At 41.5% G+C, this 18675-nt stretch overlaps 1 protein-coding gene across 1 annotated transcript in view; it reads right to left on the reverse strand.

The window, feature by feature from the left end:
• The window catches only part of Su(dx) (WW domain containing E3 ubiquitin protein ligase suppressor of deltex), a 279179-nt gene that overhangs the window by 73011 nt on the left and 187493 nt on the right, over positions 1–18675 (reverse strand). The window contains exon 16 of the mRNA XM_080282428.1: positions 8609–8733. Within this exon, the coding sequence (XP_080138554.1) occupies positions 8609–8733 (125 nt within the window). The remainder of the gene's footprint in view (positions 1–8608; positions 8734–18675) is intronic.

An 18675-nucleotide genomic window follows, 5' to 3' on the forward strand; every position in this document is an offset into this window, starting at 1 on the left:
GTGCTAAGGGGTCTTTGTATGCAGCATGTGTTAGGAGTGTAATGCTGTATGGCAGTGAGACCTGGGCAGTGAAGGAGGAAGACATTCGCCGGCTCAGACGTACAGAAATGACAATGATTAGGTGGATGTGCAGTGCGTCCCTGCGTCCAAGGTCTGGAGGGGCTGGGTTTACAATGGAAGAGTTGAGAGGTAGGATGGGACTGGAGTGTATTGGTGTTGTGATGAGGAGAGGTAGATTGAGGTGGTTTGGACATGTGGAGAGGATGGGGGATGATAATTGGGTGAGGAAGGTGAGAAGTGTTAATATTGGGGGTGGGGTTATGAGGGGTAGACCGAGAAAGACATGGGACGAGGTCATTAAGTGTGACCTTAGGGTTAAGGGACTGAACAGGGAGGCTGCAATGGATCGTGCAGCGAGGAGAGCCGCCATTAGGTGACCAAGGCCGACACATGCAAGCATGTTGGAGCCTTTAAAAACGAAACAAAATGAAACGAACTAACCATGCCTATGTATGTTTCTGATATTTAACATAACATTATATACTGTATTTATTCGGTCTAAATTGTCATAATAGGGAAAATTAGGGTGTGAGGTTGGGATGCCTAGGACCAACCAATTAGGATACATCCCATATTTTCAGCACATTTGTTCTTGTACACTGCCATTATCACATGCCATGTTCGGTATCAATTACGCACAATAACCAAGGGACCACTCGTTTCTCAAATGTGTGCCCAATACCCTGACAGTAGTCACACTGCGAAACTCAAAATCTGTTAAAGGCACAGCATCTTGTGAGACCTACACAGATAAAATCACCCTTTTCTACAACGATGGAGTGCAATTCAGGAGAAATCCTGAATTCAAGATGGTACTTTTAGTACTGGACAGGGCGACATGGAGACGATTTGTTTGTGGCCACCCCTTATGGGATTAAGGCGTCTGGCAATAGCTAGATAGACAGATAGACTTTTGGTATCATTCCTAGTTCTTGTAAAATGAAGGCTGAAAGTACAACCACTTTCCACCACAGTATACAAGCAATACATACGTTCAGTGATGAATTATGCAAGCCCTGCCTGGGCTCCTAACCTCACCAAAACACACTACATCACTCTACAGACCATATAGAACAAGGCCCTAAAAGTAATCACAGGCTGCACGGCTACTACACCCACAGACCACCTACATCAAGAAACCAAAGTCCTCAAAATCAAGGATCACCTAGACATGAAAGGCACCCAGATTCTTGCTGCTGCCTCCACAAACCCACAACATCCACTACTATACATGGCAGCAAATCCACCCACACCACGGAACATCAAAACAACACCCAGCACACAATATCATACACAAATACTCTCATCTCTCCCCCCTTACCCACCTCAGACCAGCTTCCAGAAACATACCCACACTCAAATCACTCATCGCTCCATTCAGTCATTTAAAGACAACACACAGCTGCATGCACAGCCTCCTGACATTCACCCTTCTGAATCCTATCTCCCTCGTGAGGACAGGATCCACTTGGCCGGGCTGAGATGTGGGCACCATCCAGCCGTCTTAAGCTACCAGAAGAGGCTGGATGACTCTGTCACTGATGCCTGTCCAAGTTGTAACACAGCACCCCATACTATTAAACACATTATGGAAGACTACATTGCACACAATCACCTGTGCCAACAACACAACATACACTCTTTAACAGCTCTGTGGGAAAGCCCGGTCTCGGCCATGGCCTTCCTAAAGGACTTGGGGCTGTTCGACCAGACTGCCTAGGAAACAACTACTACTACTACCACTTTCCACTAGCATCTTAATTTTGCTGTTCTTATCTAAAATGCCTGGAATGATGATGGGCTCACCCAGGGACAGAGAAAGGCCTGTCAGCCATCTCCTGCAGCAATTTCTCTGAGTCAGAAACTCAGTAAATGGCAGAAGTGGTCAAGAGTTGGACAGGTTCCAGGTTGCAAAGGAAGATTGAACCCTGAAAACAAGTGACTAAAGTATACCATGTGCAATAAAGGGATGCATTTTTAAGCCTTGGGTTTACCCCAAAACTAAGTCCTAAACCCATCCAAATGAGTATCCACACCAACCGCAAACTGACTTAGGACCTACACACAGAATTGCTATGGGAGAGTTGTCTGTCTTTGCTTTGTGTTTCCACCTCTACCAAGTGAATTTTTTGGGCAAGAAGTAACTGGCAACTCCTCTGGTGTTGGTGGGAGGAGGTGAAACACTCAGCACGTCAGTGGCTGCTGAGAAGCATGAATAGGAGTATATATTCCTGTCGCTCCAAGGTTGCATGCATCTCCCTCTTTTTTCATATGCATTACTGTTAGCCTTGTTATTTTCCTAGAGTCGAGTTGTCATGCCTGGAGAGTACTGCTCAAGGGATGAGAGGGTCCGTATCATTGCATGGAGGCAGGGTAATGTCCCTATCAACATGATTTGTGAACATACTGGACACACAAAGTTGACTGTCATGAAGATTCTTGCTGCAGTGCGTGACCTGCCACCTGATGTCGTACCAGAGCAAAAGCATGGCGGTGGAAAGAAGAGGACGACTTCCAGATGTACAGATACGCTTCTAAAGAGGGACGTAATCAAGGATCCTTGACTGACAGCAGCAGAACTGAAGAGAATGCATCCCCAGCTGTTACATGACGTCTCAATTCGAACTATCCAACAGCACTTGCAGAAGGAGCTGGGTTTGCCAAGCCGCACCGCAGCCAAAAAACTGCTTCTCACTGACCCCATGAAGAAGCAGCGCATTCACTTTGCCAAGTATGCACACTGGACATCAGATGAGTGGAGAAAAGTTATGTTTTCCGATACAAGCACATTTCAAGTGTTCCAGGTGCATTCTGCCAAGGTTCGTCGCCCCGCCTCCCGTAGTTGATAAGACCCTGCTTACACGGTGTTGACTGTTAAGCACCCACAATCAGTAATAAAATGGGGGTGTTTCTCAGGTGAAATGGGAAGGGGAGGCCTCTACTTTCTTCCTAAGAACTTGATGGTGAATAGTGGCCAGTACATTCAAGTTCTGAAAGATTATCTGTTAAACTTTTTTGCTATTCATGGGTGCGACTTTTTCATGCACGTTCATCTCCATGTCACAAGTCAAGGAAGGTGACAAAATGGTTTCAGGATAATTGGATTGAGGTCCTCGACTGGCCTGGCAACAGTCCGCACCTAAATACGATAGAAAACTGCTGGACAAAAATGAAGAAAGTCATGGCAGAGAAGACAAGCAATCTGGACAACCTCAAGACTGAACTGACAAATGTTTGATGCAAAGATATGTCCTTAGATTACTTAAGAGATCTAAGTGATTCCATGCCAAAACGCATCCAACTGGTCCTGAAAAACAAGGGAGACATGATTTCATATTAATGAATGGCATTTCATGAACAAAAATTGTGATATACTATGATTCCTGTTTTTAATACAGTACAGTGGAGTCTCTTTAATCCGAAATTCTTTTAACCACAATATGCCATTAACCATAAGTTTTACTAAAACGTTCTCAATTCGATTAACTGCAAAAATCTTAAATCTATTCGAAAATTCAAACACGGCAGCCTTGTTTCGCGCCATTAGCGTTAGTTTACGGTTGCTCCGCTAGTCACTAGAGCTAGCGTTTATGACTTTATTTGTTCGAATTGCTTATAGTGAATGACGTAATTGTTTTGGTGAAGGTTTATTTGTTTATTTGAGTGAAGACCTATTTAAGTTGACAGTTTCTATTACAGTTACAAAAGCGCAATTACATACATAGTTACTACAGTGTTTTAAGTGTTTTGGTGATGGATGAGTGGCTTTTGGGGTGCTGGTGAGCTAGACATCGCCAGAAATAGGTGATGGGTGAGTACAATACTGTTCCCTTGTATCCTACATATTATTACAGTATCTTTTACCTGAAAAAATCAATTAAATGAAACATTGAAAGTCCCATGATTTTCGGATAAGAGAGACTCCAATGCACCTTGTGCGGGGAGGTCCTAAGTCAATTTGCAGTAGCTGTATTAAAAAAAAAAAAAAAAAAAAAAAAAAAAAAAAAAGTTTAATGCCAATCTAAATGGCCTAACAGCTGTAAAGAAGCTAACCTAAGCCTAAAACCAGTGCCCATCTCGCTTGTACCCAGTCAAGGCCACTGGCATATGTGATCAGCTCGTATTCAAACTCGGACCTCCTTTCTCACCCTAGGGTAGGGTGAGGAGTAGCAACATCCACTCTGCCTAAGTTTGCCCAATCCAATGGACCATGTTTCCATTCACTCATCATTCAAGCCCCCAGAATCCTGGCTCATTATGATACGCCAAAAACTTTCACCACATTCTCTCATCACATTCTGTTGCTTCACATAAACATCAGAAAATAATACCAAAAATATTTTTATTCACTGACATTACTTGGTTTAACTTTTTCATGCCCGGGGTTCAATGCCTTCACTGACTGCCCTAGTTCTGGTCTCCCAGCCTGCTGCTTAGCCAATAATTTTTGTTGTAGTGTGCGTTTCACTTAATTTTCGATGCTGCTAGGCAAGTACATAGCTGATAGTGAGATAGTGATAAAAGAGGGATGAGCAATCTTGTATGAGTGTGTGTGTGTGTGTGTGTGTGTGTGTGTGTGTTGCTGGTAATGTTTCATATTATCTAATATGGTTTGATGTGAATGACACTGTTTTTGTTAAATTCTGATCAGTTAATTATATATGCTTTAATAATTTTTGAGGTTAAGAGGCAAACATATAACTGACAGTGAGACAGTGGGTGTGAATGGAGAGGGTAGAGACAATGGAATATTCTGTTCCCAAACTGCATTGCTGTACTGAACTTCAGTTGTAAAACACTGTATACTGTATTTACTTTTTGTTTAGTTTGCCCAGTTCAATGTGCCACACTTCCAATCACTCATCATTCAAGCCCCTGGAGTCCTGGCTCTATCTGATACGCCACACAATGATTAAATAAGTTCAGGGCTTTTTTTTTTTTTTTTTTTAATGTACCACATTATCGCTTACCATATACAATCATTATGATCTCATACAAAGCCTCACCAGTTGATATGTAACTGCTATTTTTGCTTATATCAGTGAAAACACGCAGGCTCAGATGCATTTGTTTGTTCCGAAACAGCGTGAATTTTTTGGGGTGTTACGTCAGTAATGGAACAACAGTGTGGAGTTCATGTAGCAGGTGAAGTGCAGTGAAGTGAAATAACTACCAACTTAGGTGAGCTGGAAACCACAGCAGAGTCATGATTTACGACCAAACAAAACAATGATCTTACAATAACACGGGCATTTAATTTCTCCCATAATTACATAATAGCACGGTAATACCACTCAAATGCACGAGAGAAACTGTGGGAAATGGGTCTTTTGGTATTGGATTTCCAGATATAACTCGTGTGTTATGCTTCTGTCAGTCACTGACTGGATTCCTCAACCCGACCCAACCCATGTGACCCCCATACCACCTGCCACAGCCTGCTCAGCCCTGCTGCCTACATCAGTGTTGTGTGAACAGTCGCTGTGATATCTGATTATTTCCTTGCTTTTCGTTTCCTTTCAGAAGTCTGAGCACGTGGTTCCAAACTAACTTTAGTTATGCCTAAGCACTCTGAAAGTGCTATGAACCCAAGAATAGCATTTATTCTAAATGAAAATACTTTATTGGGATGAGAAACAACCTAACTCACCGGCCTCACACTTCCAAGAGAGGGGGCACTGCCTGCATACCGCAAGACCCTTCCAATGATGTCACCACTTGGAACGTAACAAGTGTGTGCGCACACACACAGTAACAGCAATATGCACAAACAGAAAATGTAAAATTGTTGGACAAAGTAGTGTGTGGTGTTGGAGGTTATACGCAAATGATCAGACAGATAAAATCAGTTGGGATGTTTACGATGTGGATAGTTTTCTTTGTTGGAAAAAAAAAGTTAATGACGAAGAAGCAGTAAAATTCATGTATTCGTCTTTAGAGCAATGAGTGTGAAAAAAAGAAAAAAAAAGGCATCGTGCTCGATCTTTGTTACGAACTGACAGTCTTTGGGGAAGTAAATTCAGATCTTACAATATGTGAAGACACTACGTGTTGACATAAATAGTTAGGCAAGATAATTATGTAAGTCAGTTCTTGTGAATTATACTGTCATAAAATTTATACTGCTTGGCTGACTTGTTTAGTTTTCATGATTACTGCATTCATGTGTATCTGAGAAGTGAGATACACAATCACTTCATGCTGATGACTTCTTTTGAGTTTTTTTTCCTTTATTGTTGATGAGTAATGGCTTTCAAAAAGTTTCACAATTATTTTTTTTATAAGTGCCAAAAGTGATTCGTGACGAAATATGCGTGATGCTGGGTGGCCATTGTTCAACGTGTTGTTTAGGTCAAGGTTTTGCTTGATTTCTAATGAGGACTTTCAAGAGGCTTACTGGCAATCTTTGGTGATTAAAATCTTTATGGGGAGTATTAGGGGGCAAAACTAATTGATTAGGTTAGGTTACAATGCATTAGCTATGCACTGATATGTCCAGTCGGTGAGGTCATATGTGAACACACTGTCTTTGGTGTCTTAAGGCAGACATATTTGTAAAAATCTATCTTTAAATATATTTTTAACGAAAAATATGAGGCTCCTAGAACCTATCCCCTTATTTTACATATAAATATATATGTCCGTTTTAGCGCGAAATGGATTTTGCACGAGGTTCTGCATAACCTATCTCGCATTGTATGAAGACTCTACTGTACTTTAAAATTCTATTTTTGGTGGTAAGCGGCAAATGAAAAGAAGTGAAGTCAAATAACAAGCAGTTTAGGTGAACTGGAGCTTGTTACTTGACACTGTTGAGTGGGTGACCCTTGGCTGAAAACAGATCACCATGAATCCGTGTTATAACTAGCTTGATATATGATAAACTGTTATGGAATGGATTACATACTCATCATAAAACAAGGGCATGCTGTAAAGTACCTACTGGGAACACTGAACACAAGAAATGAATATTTTAACATTTCTTTTTTCCATATTAAACATTCACTATAACCTTCATCTGTCTTTTAATATAAAGTGGCCTCGCATTCAACACAGTATGTAGATAAGACAACACTGCCATACTGGACTAATTCCATACTGGACAAATAATAAACCTTATGGAGGAAATTATTAGATCAGACACGACTCTAACTTATGTTACAAGAATCTCTAAAATGTTATTAACAATGAGGCAAAAAAAAAAAAAAAAAAAAAAAATCCAATATACTATCATGGTGTTAGCATGCTGGCGAGAACAAGGAGACTGACACTTGGTGATGTCAACCCTCCCAGCCAATGCATGTTCTAACTGGCTGTGACACCTCTCAACTTCCCAGAATAATGACCTCCCCCCAAAAAAAAAGTACATCTATTGGAGCAAACCGTACTAAAGTAAGTTTTCTTATTAATTTATTTTTTTACTGAATATTTAAAGTGTTCACCAAACTAAAGGTAATTATAGTACAGTAAATGGTAATTAGAGTACAGTAATCCCTCAATTATCCAGAGAGCCACTATCAGGACCATCCATTATCCAGATGCAGTGATATGGCTGTTCAAAACCATCATTCGTACGTTTTCCTATTTTATCCGGATGAGACGCTTGCATCCGGGTAGAAATTATGGCTGCGCGAACATTTTCACTGGGCTGGGCCTCTTTTTCATGTTTATTTCGAGATGTGGTGATTGCTTGCCTATGGTTGATGGGTCTGGTTGACCATAATTATTGCTTGCCTGTGGTTTATAGGTCTGCTTGATCAGACTGTGTAGTGTAAAATGCCAGGAATAAGCACTGTACAGTGTACTGTAGTGGCCTTTTACAATGGCTTTCAAAGTTAGGGTATGTACAAAGGGTATGTACCAGGATGGAGCCACTACCTGGACATGCCTTTGGCTCTATTACGTCAGATAATCAAGGATTCCTGTATTACCGGTACTAAAGATACATGTGTTGGACACAGGCCCACTGCAATATAATAAAGACTCAGCTGACAACAATGATAAAAGAACACTGACAACCAGGGGTGGATCAAATACAATTGTACAGTATTTATATCTGATGTGTATTTAAATGCATTTTCAAAGTATCTGTATTTGTAATTGCATTTTGGCACCCAGAAAAAAAGGTATTTTGTATTTGTATTTCTTTATATTGTTTTGTGCCGTTACTTACAGGCAATTTGCGAAGGTGGAAACATGCATTTTGTTTTATTTTTAAAAATTTGTTTTATTTTTCACTGCCACTCTTGTTATCTGCAATCGGCAACGTTGAACGTTCTGCTGTGCATCTCTTCCCGTTTGTTTTGAATATAAATGCCATACCATTTTTCTGTCGAAATGTAATTCTGTTAGGTAGGTATTTGTATTTGTAACTATTTTTGAATTTGGAAATAAAAGTATTTGTATTTTTGTATCATAACTTCAAAAGTATTTGCATTTTGTATTTGACCTCTAAAAAAAAGGTACCTGATCCAACCCTGCTGACAACAGACTGTTTGGACTTTCGTTAATACAGTACACAACAACACTAGACATTTTTTTTTCTTACTCGATATATTCTTCTTTATTTTCTTCAGTGACTTGGATATCTTTGCCCCCCTGTTTGAGTTCCACCTCTGATATTTTCCCAAGCACTTCAAAATCCGTTGAGAATGTCATCTCCAGGCAGCATTCCTGAAAAGAGAACTTCATTTTAGACTATGCCACTCTAACTTCATAATCATCTACGGATTTGACTATAAACTGCTAAACTAAATAAAATCATCACCTATTTCTTTTCTCCATTTCATACAAAACAGGAAGATTCCAATATTCTTGCTTGAAGCCAAAGGTAATACTTCTTCACTGACTGCACCATATAATGTTGGGGAGATGGTCTGGTGTAGACTTGTGGAAAAACGAGGGAAAACAAGGCCGTCCCTCTTCCACCTGTCCAACTTACCCCAAGTGATAATGTAGGGTCAGCATGCTCCCACCCCCCACCTCCATGGGAGACCTCAAATAAATCATTATAAACTATCTGAGACAAGATATAACTAGGACTATAAGGGACTTGCAATCAAACAGAGGACTACGTGTGGCAGCCTGCATTAAGATATGGATATGATTTGTATGGCGGAATAGGCTGAAGATGTGAGCAGGCACAGTGGAAATGGGGATCAAGGATAATGCACATGAAGTTCAGAGAGGTGACAGATAAGGTGCTTCCCAGATATGGAGTAAGGAAGCCTGTTCATAACAGGGATATAGCATGCGCGCTTAGATGGTACGGTCATATGAAAAGAATGGATGCACAACAGTGTGTGTGTGTGTGTGTGTGTGTGTGTGTGTGTGTGTGCACAAAGCAATATAAGGCATATATATGTGTGTGTGTGTGTGTGTGTGTGTAATATGTGTACGTATATATATATATATATATATATATATATATATATATATAAAGATAGATAGATAGATAGAAAGATAGATATAGATAGAGAGAGAGAGAGAGATAGTATATATATATATATATATATATATATATATATATATCTCTCTCTCATCTCATCTCATCAGCTGTTTGAGTGTCCACTGCAGGACCGGTCTATCCCGACCAAAGTGGGGACGATACAGCCAGTGTATCTCTACCAAGTGGCTTCGGCTGTCTGGTAGAGATTGTATGAAGGGTGAGAAGTGCTTCTAAGTGTAACTGTAGTGTTGAAGTGGCTTTGGATGTGTGTGTAGTCTGTAAATCAAGTGTAATCGGCCCGCACAAGCTGACTGGGTGCAAGCATACTTTTTATAGTATGTGACGCTGGTTCAACCACAGCACCCCTGATGTCCGTCAAGCAGTACGTGGCCAGAAGAACACTCCCAAAGTTTATTACCCTGGTGGGGCGCGAACCCTCGTTCTTCAGTACAGGTAACTCGCACGGAACACGATCTCACGGAACGCGCTCGCAATTATACACGGTAAGGGCTGGGATACATGTAAGACAACGTAAGATTAAAAAACCATCATGAAAACTACAAATTAACGCAGGAGAGGCCTTTGAAAAATCAAATCCTCGAACGTCACCACAGCGCGCGGTTTGTTTTGATTACGTGACGATCCAGGCGGGAAATTATTCAGTGAGAGACATTCCCGAGGACAGTAGCACAGTATTTGTAAGTTAAATATTTATAGTACTGTACTGTTCTGGTAAGTTTATGTGCAACTTAAAGTACTATTAAATAACGTTAAAGCAAGAAATAAAGTCTTATAACCAGTTTACCTGATAGGCGTCAGAATATTGCCTTTTTTATTTGTTCGTTTTTTCCACAGTACTGTACAGTATTTGTAAGTTAAATATTTACTGTTCTCGTATGTACTGTACTTGTAAGCACTTAAATAAAGTTAAATAATTAAATAAAGCCTTGTAACCAGTTAACCCGAATTATATGATTACCCATGATCGGCGTCGGAATATTGCCTTTTTTGTTTGTTCGTTAAACTCTTACTGTACTGCTTTTCTACAGTACTGTATTTGTAAGTTAAATATTTACTGTTCTGGTATGTACTAGTAAGCAATTAAAGCATTAAATAAAGCCTTGTAACCAGTTAACCTGATTTATATGATTACCCATGATCGGCATCGGAATATTGCCATTTTTGTTTGTTCGTTAAAGACTTATAATAAGAGAAAAATACATTTTTGTCTTGGTATCTTTACCTATTTGCTCAGGTTTGCTGTAATGGTTTGGATCATTTGATGCAGTGCAACTTGTAGAAAACTGTGAAAACTTTCGGGCAGTGAACGAAAATCTGGGACACGAGACTGAACTTGACTTCACCCTCTCATGTTACGTATCATCTGTCAGTTCACCACCTGCTATCGTGAGGAGTGGATGTACGATTTTTTCGCTCGTGGCCATGCCTAACCACACACAGTTACACCCATTATCTTGACCCAGACAGAAAATACAACCTTTTTCCTCCCTTGCAAAACACACTCAACCACCCTGTTTACGAGACACCAATATATATTGCGAAAATAACAAGGTAAAATGATAAAGATGAACGTAAAATGATAGAGAAAGATGAACATGTTATGACGGAAGAAGTACGTTTTCCCCGTCTGTAAACGTATTTATTTCTGCTTTGTATCTGTATTCGTAATAATTAGACTTATTGTTAGTTCTGAAACTGCATTACGATTCTATTTTTAGCCATTCTCGTGGTGTGGGAGCTGGAAGTTGTGACACAACTTCCTGACCCTTCACTTTATTCTCCCGTGGCAGAGTCTAGCCTTGGAGGACGTGCAGTTTTCTCATTTAGGACTGAAAATTCAACTCTTTCGCTCCCTTTTCCAAGCATGGGCACAACGATAACGTAAAAAATAACTCGAAACTACCATAAACATATATCAAAAAGGTGAAAATGTATTCATAACATTTTTTTTTTTTCCAGCCATTCCTAACAGATTATGCACTGAAATCATTCGATATCACAGTACTGCACTTCTAAGTTAAATATGTACTGTTCTGGTATGTACTTGTAAGTTAAAGCACTGGTACCAGTTAACCTGATTTATATGATTACCTATGATCGGCGTCGGAATGTTTCCTTGTGTTTACGTACAGTATTTGTGTGTTGAAGTTTTGCTGTGGAGTACTGTATTTGTGAGTTATAACATTAAATAAACTTTCTAACCACTTAAAGTGCTTTCTAGTGATTACCAGTGACAGATAACAGCAAAACAACACATTTGGGGGGTCTAGGGAGCAAAATACGGAGTAGTTTAAATATACGCGATTTCGCACCTAACACGGCACGGTAGGAACGAAACCCACGTGTTCCGTGCGAGTTACCTGTACAGTAATCCCTCCAATATCCGACGTAATAGAGCCATGGTCAGGTCCGGATAGTGGTCCTGTCCGGATATTGGGCCCCAGCTTATGGACTTGTACTTATGGACCCTGACTCTGAAAAACACCTATACAACTCCCTCTGGACATGCATAGCACCTATTTAAGACCCAAATCACACCAATAAGGTACATAAAAGAATGAAATAAATGCAAAAGAACCATAAAATGAGGTTTTAGAGGTGAGTTTATACAATATTAAACATTCTGGGTACTTACAAGTCCCTTGCTCCTGGACTGGTTTGAACCGCCAGTTTGCAGTCCACAGTTAATCCTCTGCACTCTAAATTCTAATTTCTTAACACTGCACAACACTGTAAATTCCTGTGTGTTCTAGTGGCAAGGTATTGCAGTTTATTCACTGTTTATTCACAAAAAACAAGCACCTGTGGCTTGCACTGTTATGAGTATCTGCTCTCCATCGGAGTTAAGCTGTGACTGTTGATGATGGTGGGGTAACAGAGTTGCCAGATCGCAACAGCCACATTACCAATCTCCTCAACTTTCATTGTCAAATATAACTTTTCATTACCAAATTCTAAAGCTAGCATATATTCTTCACTAATTATATATACAAGTGGAAGAGGTAGGAGGAGGCCGTAGCACGGGCCGAACAGGGTAGTACTCCCGAGGGGAATGGGAATGCTGGTGATAGGGAGAGCTGGAGCTCCTGTTTCACTAGCTATCTAACCATCCCCCTTTGCTGACCTTTTCAGTGTGACAGTAACATGGAGAGTAGACCAGCATACTCTCCCAAACATTTCCTCTAACTAACTATGCACTACACCACATGCACTTTACATTTCACACAACGTATCCCACTACGTTACAGGGGTTGGCGCCAGCAAGGGCATGCGGCCAGAAAACTTTGCCCCCGCTACCTAGTGGCGGACTTCTGGGGGGAGGCGTGGCGGGGGTTCCGCCGGCATAGATCATGGGTCCAGGGCGAGATGGGGCTCGGGCCTGTGCTAGAGGGTACAGGGCATTGCGGTTCCCAGGCTGCCGCTTCCGCCCAATAGAGAGGGGCCCGAACCTGGGAGTAGCGCCCCAGGAGGCTGCCCTATCAGTGGGTGTATAATGGCGGGATAGTTGCAGTGCCAAGACGCGCTTGGAGGGTGTCCCTGCAGCTGTCCTGGCAGGGTGCCCCGAGGCCACTACCACAGCCACTGGTAAGCTGGTGGGCTAGGGGTCCCAGATCCATTGCCTGGACCTGGGATTGTGCGGTGAGTGGGACCTGTGCTGTGTCTGTCCCCATTTATTAATACTGAAGATGACAAAACAAAAAAGGTTTCAAAGCAAGCCTGAGGACAGTAAATCACCCATGGGGATGAGGGTGGGTTCATGGAATGTGGGAAGTTTGAGGGGAAGAGCAGGGGAAGTCGTTGAGGCATTCAGTAGGAGGTGGGTGGACGTGGCGTGTTTGCAGGAAGTCCGGTACAGGGGTGGATCAGCCAGAAAGATTGTTGGGAAGGACTGTTGCTATAAGTTGTTTTGGCAGGGAAGGACAGACGGATATGGAGGAGTTGGTGTGATGGTTGCGGAGAAATGGGTGGAATATGTTATGAATGTTTTGAGAGTAAGCGACAGGATATTGGTTGTGAAAATTCTGTTGGGAAGAAAGATAGCTGTGATTATATCGGCATATGCTCCACAGGCAGGATTGGATGAATCAGAGAAAGATAGATTTTGGGATGATTTAATACGTGTAGTGGGTGGTACGCGGGATGATGAGATAGTGATTTTGGGAGGGGACTTAAATGGTCATGTAGGTGAAGCAGCACAAGGTTATGAAGGAGTGCATGGGGGATGTGCATATGGTCTAAGGAATGCAGAAGGGGAAAGGATACTCGAGTTTGGGGAGGCAACGGACATGATTGTGTGCAACACATATTTTAGGAAAAGAGACAGTAGGTTAATTACGTATGAGTCTGGGGGAAATAGCAGTCAGATAGATTATTTTCTGGTTAGGAGGGCCAATAGGAGGTTAGTGAGGGATGTTAAAGTTATAGGAAGTGAGGAGTGTGTGCAGCAGCACAAACTATTGATTTGTGATATGGTGCTTAAAGAACAAGTGATGAAAAAGAGGACTTATGTACCTAGGAGGAAAATATGGAAGCTGAAAAACCAAGTAGTAAGGGATGCCTTCTATAGCGAGTTGAGGAGAGTGGTGGCTGAACAGGGAGCTGTAGACAGAGGCGTTAATGAACAGTACAGAGCCCTCAAGAACAATTTCTTGAGAGTTACTGATGTAACATGCGGCTGGACAAGAGGACCACCAAGACATAAAGTAACTTGGTGGTGGGATGAGGGTGTAGAAGCTGCAATTAAGGAGAAAAGAAGGCTTTTCCGGGAGTGGAAGAAGGGTGGTAGCAAAGAGGAATATTTGGCTGCCAAGCGTAGGGCTAGGAGAGAGGTATACAGGGCAAAGTCTGAGTCACAAAGACAATTACTTGATAACCTAAATCATGGGGAAAGGAAAAATATATTTAGGGTGGCAGGTCAGGTGAAGAGGGATAATCGGGATATCATAGGTGAGCAGTGTGTGAAGAATGATGAAGGAAGGGTAGTGGTGAACAGTGAGGATATTAAAGATGCATGGAGAGAGCATTATAACCGGTTGTTGAATGAGGAGTTTGACTGGGACAGGGAAGGTTTGGAGCCAGCAGATCCAGTGTCTGGCCCTTGGCCTTTGATTGATACTGCTACTGTGAGTGAGGCAATAGGCAGGATGAGGGTGGGGAAGGCAGCAGGTGTGTCTGGGTTGACTTCCAAAATGTTGAAGGCCTCAGGCGATATGGGGGTGAGTTTTGTCACTGACCTGATAAATAGGATTATTTATGAGTGTGTTGTCCCAGATGATTGGCTGAAGAGTGTAATTGTAAATGTGTATAAAGGGAAGGGTGATGCCCTGGAAAGAGGAAATTATAGAGGTATAAAGCTTTTAGATCAGATAATGAAGGTAATGGAGAGAGTTTTAGAAGGTATGATTAGAGAAAGAGTGAATATTGATGAGATGCAGTTTGGGTTTATGCCAGGTAGGGGGACCACTGATGCCATATTCATTGTTCGACAGCTTCAGGAAAAATATATTGGTAGGAGAAGGGATCTTTATTTTGTTTTTGTTGATTTGGAAAAGGCCTTTGACAGAGTCCCTAGAGAGGTGGTGAAGTGGGCAATGAGAAAGCTTGGCTTGGAGGAGTGGCTGGTTAGGGTGGTTATGGCCATGTATGTGGGTGCTCACACCAAGGTGAGAGTGAATGGAGATTTGAGTGATGAGTTTTCCGTGAATGTTGGTGTGCATCAGGGGTCAGTCTTGAGTCCCATGTTGTTTATCATGGTACTTGAAGCCCTTTCACGTGACTTTAGAAACGGACTCCTGTGGGAGTTGTTGTATGCTGATGATTTGGTGTTGATTGCAGAGAATGAAAGGGAGGCGGAGGAAAGGTTTAGGAAGTGGAGAGATGGTATGGGGCAAAAGGGTTTAAGGGTAAATGCAGATAAAACAAAAGTGATGATATCTAGGGTTGGTGGCGGTACTGTCAAAGACGAGGGAGAGTGGCCGTGTGCAGTTTGCCACAAGGGCATGGGAAGTAATTCCATCTTGTGCGGTGTGTGTGATAAATGGGTGCATAAGAGATGTAGTGGTATCAGAGGTAGACTGCGAGATAATGCTGATTTTATGTGTACGGCGTGCCGGGGCGAGCAGGTGGAGATCGTCCGTGAAAGGATTGAACTTGCTGGTGAATCTCTTGAGTGTGTGGAGGAGTTTTGTTATTTAGGAGACATGTTGTGTGCTGGAGGTGGGGCTGTAGCTAGCTCTGTGGCTAGGGTGAGAAGTGGTTGGAAGAAGTTCAGGGAGCTCTTGCCTCTCCTGACATTGAGGGGGCTCTCCCTACGTGCTAAGGGGTCTTTGTATGCAGCGTGTGTTAGGAGTGTGATACTGTATGGCAGTGAGACCTGGGCAGTGAAGGAGGAAGACATTCGCCGGCTCAGACGTACAGAAATGACAATGATTAGGTGAATGTGCAGTGTGTCCCTGCGTCCAAGGCCTGGACGGGCTGGATTTACAATGGAAGAGTTGAGAGGTAGGATGGGACTGGAGTGTATTGGTGTTGTGATGAGGAGAGGTAGATTGAGGTGGTTTGGACATGTGGAGAGGATGGGGGAAGATAATTGGGTGAGGAAGGTGAGAAGTGTTAATATTGGGGGTGGGGTTATGAGGGGTAGACCGAGAAAGACATGGGACGAGGTCATTAAGTGTGACCTTAGGGTTAAGGGACTGAACAGGGAGGCTGCAATGGATCGTGCAGCGTGGAGAGCCGCCATTAGGTGACCAAGGCCGACACATGCAAGCATGTTGGAGCCTTTAAAACGAAAACGAAAACGACGAAATACATGTAATCACTCTCCTTATAACTAACACCATGTTGATTATTTTCACACTATGTAGGGTAGCAGATTAATCAGAGAGAGAAAACAATCCACCATCTCCATCCTCTGTATCCTCATACATGTGAAAAATCCATTTGATAATGCATTATTCTGATTCATTACCAAACGAATTTTTCATTACCAAATTGGCCCACACTTGGTAATGAAAAACACCAAATGGTAACCTGACAGGGGAGGGGGGAGGGGGAGGAAGGAAGGGGTGAAGGGACCATGGTGTAACAGCTGTTCAGCGCCAGGCGGGAATTTCAAATTATGGGAGGGAAAAAAGTCAGATTTGTTTTGAATTTTTTTTGGGTTTTTGGCCCATTTTGGGAATATTGGGTCCCAGGAGGATTATGTCCGGTTAGTGGGGATGTTCGGATATTGGGCGTTCGGATATTAGAGGGATTACTGTATATGAAAACGCACACTTCACCACTGTACCACAGAGGCTCCATATACAGTATATATACATAGATAGATAGATAGATAGATAGATAGACAGATATGTATGTATGTATGTATATATGTGTATATATATATATATATATATATATATATATATATATATAGTAAAACCTCGAAATAACGGATTTCAATAGTCCAGAATTTGCTTTTATTGGACTTGAGGAGCTACCGGACTAAATTCCTATATATCGGAAAAAGTCTGATAAAGCCAGCAGCAGTCCGGATTGCCTGATCACTTCAGGTATGTTCACCACAATAATGTAAATAAAAAACATGTTTATCAGTGTACAGTACAGTATTATTATACATATTATACCATTTAATTACTGTAGTGAAGTTATAACACAGTACAGTACCACAATGGTAGTCAAAACAGTTTAAAAACAGTTCATGCGATCCGGACTAATGTCGGATATATCAGGAAATGTCCGGTTTAGCAGGGGGAAGCCCGGATGTCGCTTTTATCGGAATTTTGCATTTTTCAGAATGGTTTGGGCCCCAATTAGTCTGTTATAGTGAGGTCCTACTGTATATATATATATATATATATATATATATATATATTGTATACATATACATATATATATATATATATATATATATATATATATATATATATATATATATATATATATATATATATATATATATATATACTGTATATACATATATATATATATATATACTGTATATATACAAACTATATATATATATATATATATATATATATATATATATATATATATAAATATATATATATATATACGCAGTACTGGTATAAATTGCATACCATCATCGTCAAATAAGCTAATAAACACAAACAAAACTGATCAGACATGCAGTGTGAATAAACTTGTTCAAGAGTACAAAATAGCTTCAAATAACTTCCCAACATCCTAGTGCAAAATTCTGCCCACACTATGCAAGAACTAAGCATAAGTCTAGATGTAAAATTTCACGAGCTTTCTCATGGTGTTTTCAGAATTTTGATACTACCAATAGTATTCGATTAAACTGCCAAAAACTAAAAAACTCATTGGCGGTGATGCAGGGATGGTGGGAAAGGACAGTGCACTATGCAGGGGTAAGGGTGCGAGGGTGAGAGGACAGGGACAGAGAGACACCTGGCAACGCTGAACTTGGAGGGGGATGGAGGAGGGACGGGGAAAGCAAGGGTGGCGGGAACTTTTATCATTCGGTGAGGGAGCCAGACGGCCATATTTGCTCATCTTGTGGGTTGAGGTCTCTATTACCAGCACACAGCCATTAGCATCCAAGTTACCTGGGCTGCTGGGGGACTTTCACCATTTGGTAGGGAGCCAGACAGCCAGTCTGCTCATCTTGTAGTTTACGAGCCTGCATTACTCAACTGTTGGTGGGACTTTCTGAGCAATCTGGGCTGCCAGGGGAATTTGACCATTTGGCAGGGAGCCAGATAGCCATTTTCCTCTGCTTGTGAGTTATGTGCCTGTATTACCCTCACGCTGGCTGAACTTTCGAGCGATAGATGCGGCTAGGGAATTTTGACCATTTGGCAGGGAGCCAGACAGCCATTTTTTGCTCAGCTTGTGGGTTCTGTCTATTACCCATGTGTGGTGGGAGAGGCTGGTCTACCACTCAAAAATTTTTTTTATTTTGTTGGCCAGCCAGATGCCAATGTCGGACCTGTCACATTTGGATATGGACAAATAAATATAGATACAGATACAAGAGGGCCAAAGTCTAACGTCCGGATATGCAGCATCTGGATAATTGAGTGATTACTGTACTCTGTAGATAGGATGCCAATGACTCATAGAAAGTACAGTGATCCCTCATTTATCTGGATGCT

The sequence above is a fragment of the Coenobita brevimanus genome, chromosome 93 (genome assembly GCF_032717465.1).
Source record: "Coenobita brevimanus isolate Jiangsu-jjx chromosome 93, ASM3271746v2, whole genome shotgun sequence".
Taxonomy (NCBI): domain Eukaryota; kingdom Metazoa; phylum Arthropoda; class Malacostraca; order Decapoda; family Coenobitidae; genus Coenobita; species Coenobita brevimanus.